Source organism: Carettochelys insculpta, chromosome 18 (assembly GCF_033958435.1).
Source record: "Carettochelys insculpta isolate YL-2023 chromosome 18, ASM3395843v1, whole genome shotgun sequence".
NCBI lineage: Eukaryota > Metazoa > Chordata > Testudines > Carettochelyidae > Carettochelys > Carettochelys insculpta.
This window is the reverse complement of record NC_134154.1, coordinates 23,981,909-23,994,257: the sequence shown is the minus strand read 5'-3', so window position 1 is coordinate 23,994,257 and position 12,349 is coordinate 23,981,909. Positions and strand designations below refer to the sequence as shown.

The 12,349-nt window shown below is 49.9% G+C and overlaps 1 protein-coding gene across 13 annotated transcripts in view; it reads right to left on the bottom strand.

The window, feature by feature from the left end:
- The window catches only part of NCOR2 (nuclear receptor corepressor 2), a 446,369-nt gene that overhangs the window by 49,100 nt on the left and 384,920 nt on the right, over positions 1-12,349 (bottom strand). For all 13 annotated transcript variants that reach the window (XM_075012373.1, XM_075012370.1, XM_075012376.1 and 10 more), the window contains 5 exons: positions 8,104-8,268; positions 7,515-7,654; positions 6,811-6,916; positions 1,606-1,710; positions 47-150 (listed from right to left, as the gene is read on the bottom strand). In XM_075012373.1, the coding sequence (XP_074868474.1) occupies positions 47-150; positions 1,606-1,710; positions 6,811-6,916; positions 7,515-7,654; positions 8,104-8,268 (620 nt within the window). The remainder of the gene's footprint in view (positions 1-46; positions 151-1,605; positions 1,711-6,810; positions 6,917-7,514; positions 7,655-8,103; positions 8,269-12,349) is intronic.

Below are 12,349 nucleotides of genomic sequence, written 5' to 3'. Positions count from 1 at the left end.
CACTACAACACCCCCACTCCCCCACCTGTGAAGAGGAGGAACCTACATGGGTGATGGAGCCGCGATACGTGATGGCTGATTCCGCCGGAGGCCTGGTGCTGGGGAGTCCCTTGCTGATGCTCCCTCCGGGGGCTGAGCCCAACGAGGTCCCTGCAAGTCACGACAAAGCAAATGGGATTTGGTTGCTGCAAGGGGACTGTGCGCCTGAAGTGCGGGGAGTGGAACAAAATCCCAGCTGGCGTCCAGCACGTGGCCCCAGAGCCGGCAGCACAAGGGCGGTGCAGGGCCCCAGGCCGCTCACTGCCGCCACAGACAAGGAGATACGACTAGTCTCAGCTGCTGATTAGCAGGGCACCCACAGCTGGCAGTGTGTGTTTCTATTGGTGGTACACATCTGCACATGCCCCAGTACACAAAATTTATTCCACACATGGATGGAAAAAGTCGATGGAACACTGGAGGTGACATACAGAGCCCCAGGCCCTTCAAATCACCACTGGAGCACTACATGACACACTCAGGGCAGCACTGGCAGGGGAGGGTACTAAGGACTGGCTGCTCCCAGCTATGCCCCTTCCACCCTGCCCCACCTTGCCCAGGGGCCCGGCGAGGCTGTCAGCTCCCCCGCATGGCAGCATTCCCCTCAGCAACCCCTGGCATTAGGGGATTAAAGCAGCTGATGTGTCCTGAGGAAGGCTGATAGGCTGTACTGGAAGGTGCACATTCAGCAGGCTGGCATCTAAGAATTGCTGCACCCCACTGTGATCTGGATCAGGCCCACTCGTCCCATGAGCTGGTAAAAAGACCCCCACAGGTTTGGGTGCTAATCCAAAGTTCTTGAGAGACTCTGCTGTCGTAGGAGGCTCCCTGGATGTTTCTGGCTCCACCCAGCTAGGAGCTCGTGGGGGAAGGAGTGCTCTGGGGTGAGTCTGAATCGGCCCTGCTCAGCCCCAAACACGAAGGCAGAGACACGTGAGAAAAGTCACACATCCCCTTCAAAGGGAAAGGACCTCTCTAAGCACATGGCTCGGGGGCTGCCTTTCGCTGGCTCCTATTTTATCTGCTTCAGTCCTGAGCCAACCCACTGAACTGCGTGCATCTGGTTGAACAGTTCAGGTGTTTTTGAGAAATGAGACGATACATTTAAAACAGAGTTTTGTGCCTTTTTTCCCCTGCAGAAAGGAGCTTGGATTTAAAAATGAAGGGTTCTCTACGTCAGTCCTCAGCAGGCACCCAGGACTCTGGAGAGCTCGACTCAGAACGTAAGCAGCACTATTGTACTAGGGGCTGCTCTGACTTTCTGACTCGCAGACTGCAAACCAAGGAGGGAAAATCATCTTCCCCAAAGTTGCACGGAAATCTGCAGCTCATACTTTAAAAAGGGAGCTAATGATTTCAGGTGCACTTTGAAGATTTGCTTATCTGCCCTCTAAAAATCGCACGCTCTGAAATTTGTTGCAGGTTGGATACCAGGAGTGGAAGGGTAGCCAAAGCCACTCGCTGCTTTTCAAAAACTCGGCTTGATCCCCTTCCAACTCCTCCACAACCGCCCTGAGAAGTACCTGGTTTTCATGGCTCATCGCTCCTGCCCTGCTATGTGCTTACCCCTCAGGACAGCGCTCTCTTGGGATGTCTGCATGACCAGACTTTCAGGTTGGTTGGCCTGGCTTCTCGGAGAAAGTTGCTCCTGCTTTACGCCAGGAAAAGGCACTAGAAAACATTATCACACAAGACAGCATTTGCATGGGGGTCACAACCAGACAGCTTGTGTCCTGAACTGCTCTCTGCCCCTTCCCCCACCTCCCCTTAGTCTTTAATTTTACCCTGCTTTACATTTGCAGTTGCTGAAAGAGACAGGACTTAAATAACTCTTGGTCCCCCTGCAGCTGCTGTGGCTTCCGAGGAGCAGATTACACAACTACAGGTGATAAAAGGAAAACTCAAATTGCTGTTAAGCCCTCTGCAAGGGCATCCGCCAAGGTCTCCTAGCTGGGTTCCTGAGATCCCATCTTGCCCATCAGCCCTGCAGGAGGGCTAGCGTCCAACACATAGACTGTGGCTGGATTTCATGCCGTGACTGGGTTTTTAAATGGGCTGAACCATGTTAAGTCCACTGACGGCTGTAGCTTTGAGGACTTCAGTGGCTCACCCGAGAATTCCCCAGGCTTTACATAGCACTGTGCAGATGCAACTCTCAGGACTGAAAGCACAGACACCTTCCTCTGATGGACATATCAGCTGTTGACCACTGCCCTAGCTAGGAGTCTGGAGCTGATGATCTAACTGATCTGCTGGGCGTCAGCCTCACACTCTAAAACACAACATTTTGCTCAGAGCAGCCCTGGAAACAGCCCTCTGCCATCATCACTCCAAACACTGGGGAGTGACAAGCAGACAGCAGAATCTGCTCAAGAGGAAGCGAGCTGGGAAGAGCCTCTAGCGTTGTGCAGGCAGGACATGCCCACAGAGCCCATGCTGGGCCAGGCTGCCTCCCGCAGGACTTTCGTCCCTTGCGCTGACTCTCAAGAGAGGTTTCCAAGTCTGCAAACGGAACATTTTCACTCTCTTGCTTCAGGCCAGTTAGGGACTCACCCACCAGCTTTGGCAAATGTCAACACATTATGTTGGGAAACTAATACAGCAGGGGACAGACTGTCCAATAAATTCTTGGATTGCATTGCAGACAACATTTTATTCCAAGACGTTGAAAAAGCTACTGGGGGGAAGATGTTCTAGATTTAATTTTAACAAATAGGGAGGAAATTATTGAGAATTTGAAAGTGGAAGGATGCTTGGGTGAAAGTGATCATGAAATCATAGAGTTCACAATTCTAAGGAAGGGAAGAAGGGAAAACAGTACAATAGAGATAGTGGATTTCAGGAAGGCAGATTTTGGTAAACTCAGAAAGCTGGTAGGTAAGGTCCCATAGAAAGCTAAACTGAGGGGAAAAACGGCTGAGGAGAGTTGGCAGTTTTTCAAAGGGACATTATTAAGGGCCCAAAAGCAAGCTATCCCACTGCGTAGGAGAGATAGAAAACATGGCAAAAGACTGCCTTGGCTTAACCAGGAGATCTTGCATGATCTCAAAATAAAAAAGAAATCGTATAAGAAATGGAAACTAGGACAAATTACAAAGGATGAATATAGGCAAACAACACGAGCATGCAGGAGCAAGATTAGAAAGGCTAAGGCACAAAATGAGCTCAAACTAGCTACAAGCATAAAGGGAAACAAGAAGGCTTTTTACAAATACATTGGTAACAAGAGAAAGACCAAGGAGAGGGTAGGGCCATTGGTCAGTGAGGAGGGAGAAACAGTAACAGGGAATTTGGAAATGGCAGAGATGTTTAATGATTTCTTTGTTTCAGTCTTCACTGAGAAATCTGAAGGAATGCCTGACATAGAGAATGCTAGTGAAAAAGGGGTAGGTTTAGAAGTTGAAATAAGAAAAGAACAAATTAAAATTTACTTAGAAAAATTAGATGTCTGCAAATCACCAGGGCCTGATGAAATGCACCCTAGAATCCTCAAGGAGCTGATGGAAGAGGTATCTGAGCCTTTAGCAATCATTTTTGGAAAATCGTGGGAGATGGGAGAGATTCCAGAAGACTGGAAAAGGGCAAATACAGTACCCATTTATAAAAAGGGGAACAAGAATAACCTGGGAAACTACAGGCCGGTCACCTTAACTTCTGTGCCAGGAAAGATAATGGAGCAGGTAATTAAAGAAATCATCCGCAAGCATTTGGAAGGTGGTAAGGTGATAGGGAACAGCCAGCATGGTTTTGTTAAAAACAGATCATGTCAAACCAATCTAACAGCTTTCTTTGATAGAATAACGAGCCTTGTGGATAAGGGAGAAGTGGTGGATGTGGTATACCTAGACTTCAATAAAGCATTTGACACGGTCTCACATAATATACTTATCAATAAACTACGCAAATACAACTTAGATGGGGCTACTATAAGGTGGGTGAACAACTGGCTGGATGACCGTACCCAGAGAGTAGTTATTAATGGTTTTCAATCCGGCTGGAAAAGTATAACTAGTGGGGTTCTGCAGGGGTCTGTGTTAGGACCGGTTCTGTTCAATATCTTCATTAACGATTTAGATATTGACATAGAAAGTACGCTTATTAAGTTTGCAGATGATACCAAGCTGGGAGGGGTTGCAACTTCTTTGGAGGATAGGGTCATAATTCAAAAGGATCTGGATAAACTGGAGAAATGGGCTGAGGTAAACAGGATGAAGTTTAATAAGGGTAAATGCAAAGTGCTCCACTTAGGAAGGAACAATCAGTGTCACATATACAGAATGGGAAAGGACTGCCTAGGAATGAGTACAGCAGAAAGGGATCTAGGGGTTATAGTGGACCACAAGCTAAATATGAGTCAACAGTGTGATGCTGTTGCAAAAAAAGCAAACATGATTCTAGGATGCATTAACAGGTGTGTCGTGAACAAGACATGAGAAGTCATTCTCCCGCTCTACTCTGTGCTGGTTAGGCCTCAGCTGGAGTATTGTGTCCCGTTCTGGGCACCACAGTCCAGGAAGGATGTGGAGAAATTGGAGAGGGTCCAGAGGAGAGCAACGAGAATGATCAAAGGTCTAGAGAACATGACCTATGAAGGAAGGCTGAGAGAATTGGGCTTGTTTAGATTGGAAAAGAGAAGATTGAGGGGGGACATGATAGCAGTTTTCAGGTACCTAAAAGGGTGTCATAAGGCAGAGGGAGGGAACTTGTTCTTCCTTGCCTCTGAGGATAGAACAAGAGGCAATGGACTTAAATTGCAGCAGGGGAGGTTCAGGTTGGACATTAGGAAAAAGTTCCTAACTGTCAGGGTGATCAAACACTGGAACGAATTGCCAAGGGAGGCGGTAGAATCTCCATCACTGGAGATATTTAAGAAGAGGTTAGATAGATGGCTTTCAGGGATGGTCTAGAAAGCGCTTGGTCCTGCCATGAGGGCAGGGGGCTGGACTCGATGGCCTCTCGAAGTCCCTTCCAGTCCTACTCTTCTATGATTCTATTTTCTTCCTCCAATCGCACTGTTAGCTTGGAGGAATTTTTAGCCTGGGATCACATCCCTGACTGAGTCTTCTGTTTTCCTAGACTGTCGGAATGTAGCTCCCTCTGCCCCTCCTCTGAGGCTTGGTTAGTCCTTTTAGTGAGGTTGTTCTCCCCTTTTGTAGCGGCTCTTTTACTTTAGTTCCTTCTCTAATGGCGGGGGCCAAAACGAACAGAAATCCCATGTGCGGTTCCCCCAGGACCACGCACAGTAGCATTACTCCACCCCTCAGTTGGCATCTCCCTCCACAAGACATACAGCCGCATGCACAGAGCTTGCATTGGCTTTTTTCCAGCAGCCAAGCACTAGGTGTTCCTGTGTCCTTTGTTGGTCCCTGTATACAGCCATTCTCCACAATACCTATTCTCTTCCACGGTACAATAACTAGTGGAGGCTCATCTCACGCCAAGCTGGCTCTTGCCTCTTGTATGTTACACCCCCTCCTGGACCAGCTCGACCATGGTTGATTTCACTTTTCTCTTGATTGCTCAGAATATATCAAATCTTATGAATGCCTATGCCAGGACCCTCCCATCACCCAGTGCTCCTCACTTTGGAGCCTTATTAGTCCTGATCCTCAATGAATTCTTAACTCATCTGGTTTTAATCTAGCTTGGTTATTTATTCAGGCTCTTACAAGTTTCTCATGGCACGGCTGCTATTAAAAGCAAGCATTTATCTGACCACAGTCTTGATTGATACATGTTGTTCTATCGTCTCATTCCTAGAACGTAACAGCACTGAGAGTATCGCAGCTAGGCCTCCTTTCCAACAGCAGCTGCTTGTTGTGTTGGAAGACCTTGAAATGCATGCTGGGGCATGCCACTTTCCCCTCGATGGGCTCTAGTCCTGCAACTGGTACAGCTCGCCCTCAGCCAGGCTGCAATGAGCACAAGGAGAACTTCCTTCTTCCCTTAAAAAGCTGAACAGTGCAAAGCGCGTGGAGACGTTGTGGGGACAAGTGCAGAGTCACTGTCTCCATGTTCCTTGACAACAACACTACAGGGAGCCAAGCAGGGCAGCACCCCCGGCTCCTTTGCAACAACTGCTGGCTGGGGTTGAGCCTCTTCCTGAAATTCAGGCCTGGAAATGCTGTCCTCCCCTGCTGGACCCATGTTCTGAAATCAGACCCACAGGTCTCGAGCTTGGGTGATCCTGAAAGCAGCTCTCTCCTGCCTTGTAGAAGTGGGATACCATCACCAAAACCTCTCCGTGAAGCTGGCAAAGGCAGAGTCTGGAGAACCAGAGATATTCGTGCTGCTGAGGGATGCCAGCTTGGTAACATTGGCCCAGCATCCTCTGGAGCCAGAGCCAGAACAGAACAGACAGTCACAAGGCACACTCCCCCTACATGACTGCTCCACCAATTCACCTCCACCTTGACACAGGAGAAACCACTGAGGGGATGCAGCCACGTCTCTCCTGAGTTCGCTCATGATGAAGCCAAGGCTGTCGGTAGGTTTTGCAGACAGCTGTGTACTAGGATGCTAGAGGAGACCGCCGCGTGTTTCCCACAGGCCATCAGTCCTGGTCAGAGCGGTTTGGCTGAACTTGTAATTCCCCTTCATGTCCTTCAGCTCCCTAGAGTAACCCTGCCCTGAACAGAGCCTGCTGGCTGCCCCTGTGTGTATGTGCACGTAAGCCCGTTCGACTCCAGGCTAAGTGCAGCCCAACCCTGACAGCTCTGACCAACAGGCCAGGGTGAACCCACACCAACAGTTAGCATATTGATGGCTTACCCAGTTTCTTAGGATCCATAGTCAGTGGCAAGCCCATGGTGATGGAGCCGACCGGAACTTTGGCATGCTCGGAGCTGTAGGGCGTGTGGAGCTGAATGGGAACCCCCTAAAACACAAGGGAAAAAGATGACAGATGGAAAATGGGGCAATCCCCAAGGAGAAGCAGCTCAGGGGAAAACCCTTCCACAGAACGATTACAACTCCCTCTGCCCAGGTATCAAACCTGGGATCTGGCAGGAAGCTGCCCTCAAGAGGGCTTGGAAGGATTTTTATTGGTAACCATGGATTTTACCCCATACAGACATGGACGGAAAAACATCTCCCTTGCTAACAGCCAAATCTGCAGGTAGGCAAAGGAAGAAAACGCTGCTTGAGAATTGACTAGAGGTTGACTTAAGGAGATTTCCTTTGTCTCTTCTGAGGGGAGACATTAACAGTTGGTGTTGTAACGGTTACAAAGCATTCACTTTTTGAATCAACATCTGCTGTCTTTAAATAACTGTTGGGTCCCTCTATAATTAACTGCAACCAGGAACATTTAAATTGACAAAAACTGGAAAAATGCTTAAAAAATGAACATTGATATCAGCCACTGAAAGTATAAAAGAGTAAAAGTCAAGTTCTGCCCAGCCAGCGTTGTACTGCCAGAGAACTCTCTTCCCTCCCGTACCGCCGAATGCCACTGCCCTGGAGCGCCTTCCTACCTGGGAAATAGAACCGAGGGGCTGCTCCAGAACGGAAAGGTGCTTGGCAGAGGAGATGAGCGGCGGAGGGTTGGAGATGTTGGACAACCTCTGCAGCCCCAGCCGAGAGCTCCCATGTAAATTTAAAGGGATTGGGTGAGCTATTGACAAAACATAAATGTTGTTATAGATTGTTATGTGTATCAGAGAGAGCGCGACAAAGGCCAGGCACAGAGATTCTGTAGGCTGACTGATTTTAACTGGAGCTTGTTTGAAAACACAGCTCTGAATCCTGTAACTCTCCCACTGCCTTCTGGGGGATGTGGTTTCAACACGCTGCATGTCTTTATAACAGAGGGGACCGGCTGAATACTTCAAACGAGGCAAATCAGACGGGGTTGCTAGGTTCCTGGCACGATGCCTTCGAATGGCAAAATTTCACCAGCGATCGCAGGCAGGAACAAAACGGATACGTGAATTAACCACATGAGGTAACTTTGTGACCGAGACCAGATCCACTAGGCCTTTGATGCCACGCGCCCCCAGTCGCCAACCCAAGCTGACTCCCCTGGCAGGCGCACCCTGAACAAGGATGGGAGCCTGTGCTCACCTGGCAGATTATGCTGAAATACATGTGGCTCAGCTTGCGGGGAGGTTTTGATCACCTCCCTGGAGGACACTTGGTAGGGTAGCACAGGGGGCCAGCAAGACATGGCAGCCTGCTCTCCGCTCAGCTTCTGTCCCTCCGTGAGGGGCAAGAAATGCACTGTTTTCTCTGCAAGGAAAACCAGAACCAGTCAGCTCGTCACACAAGGGAACACACGCATCCAGTTGGCAAGATCTTACAGATAGCTGCAAAGGGAACAATAAACGGGGCTCCTTTGCTCTGCTTCGGGCTCACCTCCAGGGTGAGATACTGCACAACAAGTCAGGGTGTGAACCTACAGGGCACCCGCTTGCTGCCGCTAACTCGTCCTGTGCAAGCCAGAGAAAGTCCCAGCGGGCAGCTGAACAGAAATACACAATGCTGCACTCTGAGGGTTCCACTGCCCACATGCAACCCCGTCACGGCACGTCCACGGGTCGGAGGGGCTCAGCCCACTTGTTGTGCAGTAACTCGTTGCGTCCACCAGCTCATACGGTACCTGAAAAATGCCTGAAAAATACTCAAGTCATTTCTGAAAACGGGATGTAGGTGCTTCTGGAAAATTTACCTTTAGGCCCTACTTCAACAAAGCATTTAAGCATGTGCTTAATTTTAAGCATCCGTGGCTGAACAATGGGATCCACGATGTTGTATGTGCGCCTGCATTCACTGGGGCCTCAGGCATTCCCTGTGAAAAGTTCTTACAGCCACTTTTAACTAGGTCCAGCTGACCCTGAGAAGGCTATTGGTCTGCCACCAGCATTCCCTGTAAGCTGAGCGCTTGGACCACTGCTCTGGAGAGAGTTGGGCGCTGTCCAGCTGATAAGCAGAGTGCCCACAGCCTCCACCAGCTGGCAGCGTGTGCTTCTATTGGTGGTGCACATCCCTGCATTACTTGGTGCACGTAACAAAATGTATTCTGCACATGCATAGGAAAAGCTGAGAGCGAACCCTTCCTCCTACTGCTCTCACTGACCCTGATTTCACACCAGCGCAGCTCCGCTGACTCCAGTTGTGTGACTCCAGATTTACACCCACCCAAGCAAGAGAAGAATCAGCCAGATGACGTTTTTAATAAACTACAGCTAACCTCCCCAAACCAGGCCAGGGCCTGGCACGGAGCGGCGCAAAGTCCTGCACATTACTGCATCCAGAGAACAGCCCTCCAAAGGTGAGACCGCAGAGAGCTCTCTACCTAGGGAGGGGATCTCAAGGTGAAGGTGATCCAGAAGCTTAAGCCAGCTCACCTCCATAGAGCCCTAGTGACTGCTCGGATCTCAGGCAGAGCACGTATCACCACCAACATTGCAAAAGAAAAGATGAAACACCATGAAAGAATGGATGCTAACTGTAAGCCATTTACAGCCAACACAGAATAAAGGTGCCAGCTGCCGAAGTGACAATTCCCCAGGGGCTGCAGTGACCAGATGTTCCCATAATACCTGGGACAGCTATAGTTAATGAGCAAGTGTCAAAGGCAGATGACGATCAGGTCAGACTTTGCCACGAAATTCGGACGTCTTTACAGAACAAAGATGTGTTTGGTACAGTAACAAGTTACTGGGCTTGCCTTAGAAATACAGGTTGAACCCCTCTAATCCAGCTCCCTCAGGATCTGACCAGTGCTGAATGAGAGACTTTGCTGGACCACAGGAGGTCAATATTGTCTAGCACATCACCAACACTTCCACTGCTTACTGGGCTCTTAGAAGACAATTAGGGGTAAATTACAGCTAAGGAACAGAACAGAACACTGACAGCCAGGACTGATGGCTGTAAACAAACTTCAGGGGACGATGGGACATTTGGCCACACCCATGATAAGTGGTCATCCAGTGAACTAAAATCATGCTGGACCACAGATGTTGCCAGACCAGAGAGTTTCAACCTGTGGTTGGGTGAAACACCCTGGCCCATGCCATGTAGAAGATCAAGTAGGTAATCTAATGATCTCTTCTGATTTTAAAATGTACGAAGGCAGGCAAGTGTGTGCCAAGATTTCCATAGTGAATCGAGGGATTTTCAGTGCCCAGTTTGAGACACACCAAGCAGGCCTGACCGGAGGTGCTTAGCGCTTTCTGAAAATCAGGCCCTGTTAGAGTGATCTTGGCCAATACCTCCTACTGTTACTTTGGCAGAACCTTGGTTGCCCTTCATATGGGGCAGAAAACCTTTATGGGTTGCTGAATGCCACCTGCAAGCAGGCGAGGAGAGGGAAGGTGAAAGGATGGGAAAATGCACTCTTTACACAGTCATTCGGTCCTAGCTGCGCAGCCAGGGCTCCGCACTATGCTGCAGAAAGGGAGAGCACTTTGGCAGTGAGACCCCTCTCCTGCGCTGACTGCTAGTAAATCAGTTTTGCTGAGAAGTGGGATGAGATGCAGGGCTATCAAAGGGCCCATGTGGAGTAATAAGGTCGAAAAGACACAGGAACACATGGTGTGATCAGGAGACTTCTCTACACTAGGCAGGAAGTCAACTGCAGATACGCAATTCTAGCTATGGCAATTGTGTAGCTAAAATCCACTTCTCTGGCCATCCTCACTGAGGAAGGTTAACGGGAGAGTTTCTCCCTTCGGCCTCCCTTACTCCTGGTGATAGGGAGGAGTACGGGGTCAACTGCTGACCCCGACAGGTCAATTTCATGCATCCCTACCAGGCACGCCAAACATCATCCCGCAGGAGCGACCCTCAGTGGGTCTATCTTCGGGTAGCGTAGACGTGGCTTTAACCCTGTGCCTCTCCCACAGAGGCAGAAAGAATCCATCAGCTTCAAGTCCACACACGCATCCAAGACAGAGGCGCTCCTGGAACATCTGCACTGCAAGGGAACGTGTGCCTGATCGCTCTGGGCACAGACACCTGTGCAGCATTCACTGAGCAAGTGGGGGTAACAGCAACAGGGAAGATGTGATGCGGTTACATGCCCCAGAACAAGTCACCAGGGACCTTAGATACACATTCAGATTCCAAGCATGCCCCCATGTCCGTGCTGCTGCTCTCACTAGAGCTCACCCATGCTGCCTACATTACAGCCAGTGTGGATACTAACACCTGCACTATAGTTAGGTCTTGAACTGGAGCGTAGCTGTACCCCCCTGCCCTGACCCCGCGATTCCAGAGGGGCTGGCATAAGGGGCTAAGCCTCAGAGTGCAGGCGCACAGACTTGTCATTTCACCCTCCCAGCTGAACCGGACGACCCCATGCTAGTCACAGTGAAGGATCTTTGGGAACGTTCTTGAAAACAGAGTCCTGTCATGGTCCACATCCAACATCCTGTGGCATCTTTGCACGAGGGGAGGGCATCTGTCCTGAGACCAAACACTCTTGCATCCCAGCTGCTGTGTGGTGCGTTTTGCACCCACCGACTGCTGTGCTCTAAACCAGAGGCAGTCGCATGACAGTGGTGGTACCCATGTATGGTACTGCACTGCTGGGCCAAGTTGCCATGAAAATCTAAGGTATTATGGGCTAAGTGGACACACATCTGGGACATATGGAAATCTTGGGAAAGTGGTTCCTCCTCCCACGGGAGCCATCCCCACAGACAAGCTGCTGTGAAAACTGTGAAAAGTGGCCAGTTGATTACTGACCCCACATTTATAAGTCAGCTGGGGTTGGATAAAACAGCGCTTCTCCTGGGAAGAGCTCCCATTACCATTTGTCACGCCCCTGAAATCAGAGCCGAGGCCTCACAGAGTGTGCGTCATCCATCATCCACACGAACGCTTTTTGGCTTCCAACCTCCCGAAAGGCCAAGTGAAACGAGCGATTGAATCAACAGAAAACACAGCGCTGGCTTTGAAACCACCCTGCCATAGCCAGGAAGAGGCATGAGGGCCAGTCGGTGAGGAGGGAAAGCATCCATCTGTCTGAGAGCATGCTGCAAAGAGACAGGCCGCCATCACCCCGCCCCTGCCAGATCAGCACTGTCAGAGCACCTGGGGAAGAGATCCTAAGCAGGCAGACAGCCAGACAGATACAGCCCCAGCCAAAGGTCTGCAAGGGGCAGCCAATGCCTTGGCTGGGTTGTGAGGTTTGTATCCAAGACTGGGCTTTGAAGTGACTCCAGGGCGGTGTAGAACGTGTCTGTCTCTGGAGCAGTTGCAAAAGTTCACGCTCTCTTATCAGGCAGGGCTGGGCCAATCTGATTGCCTGGAGAGATCTCACAGCTTTGAGGGGAGTAGGAACAGCTGCTTTTGCAAGAGC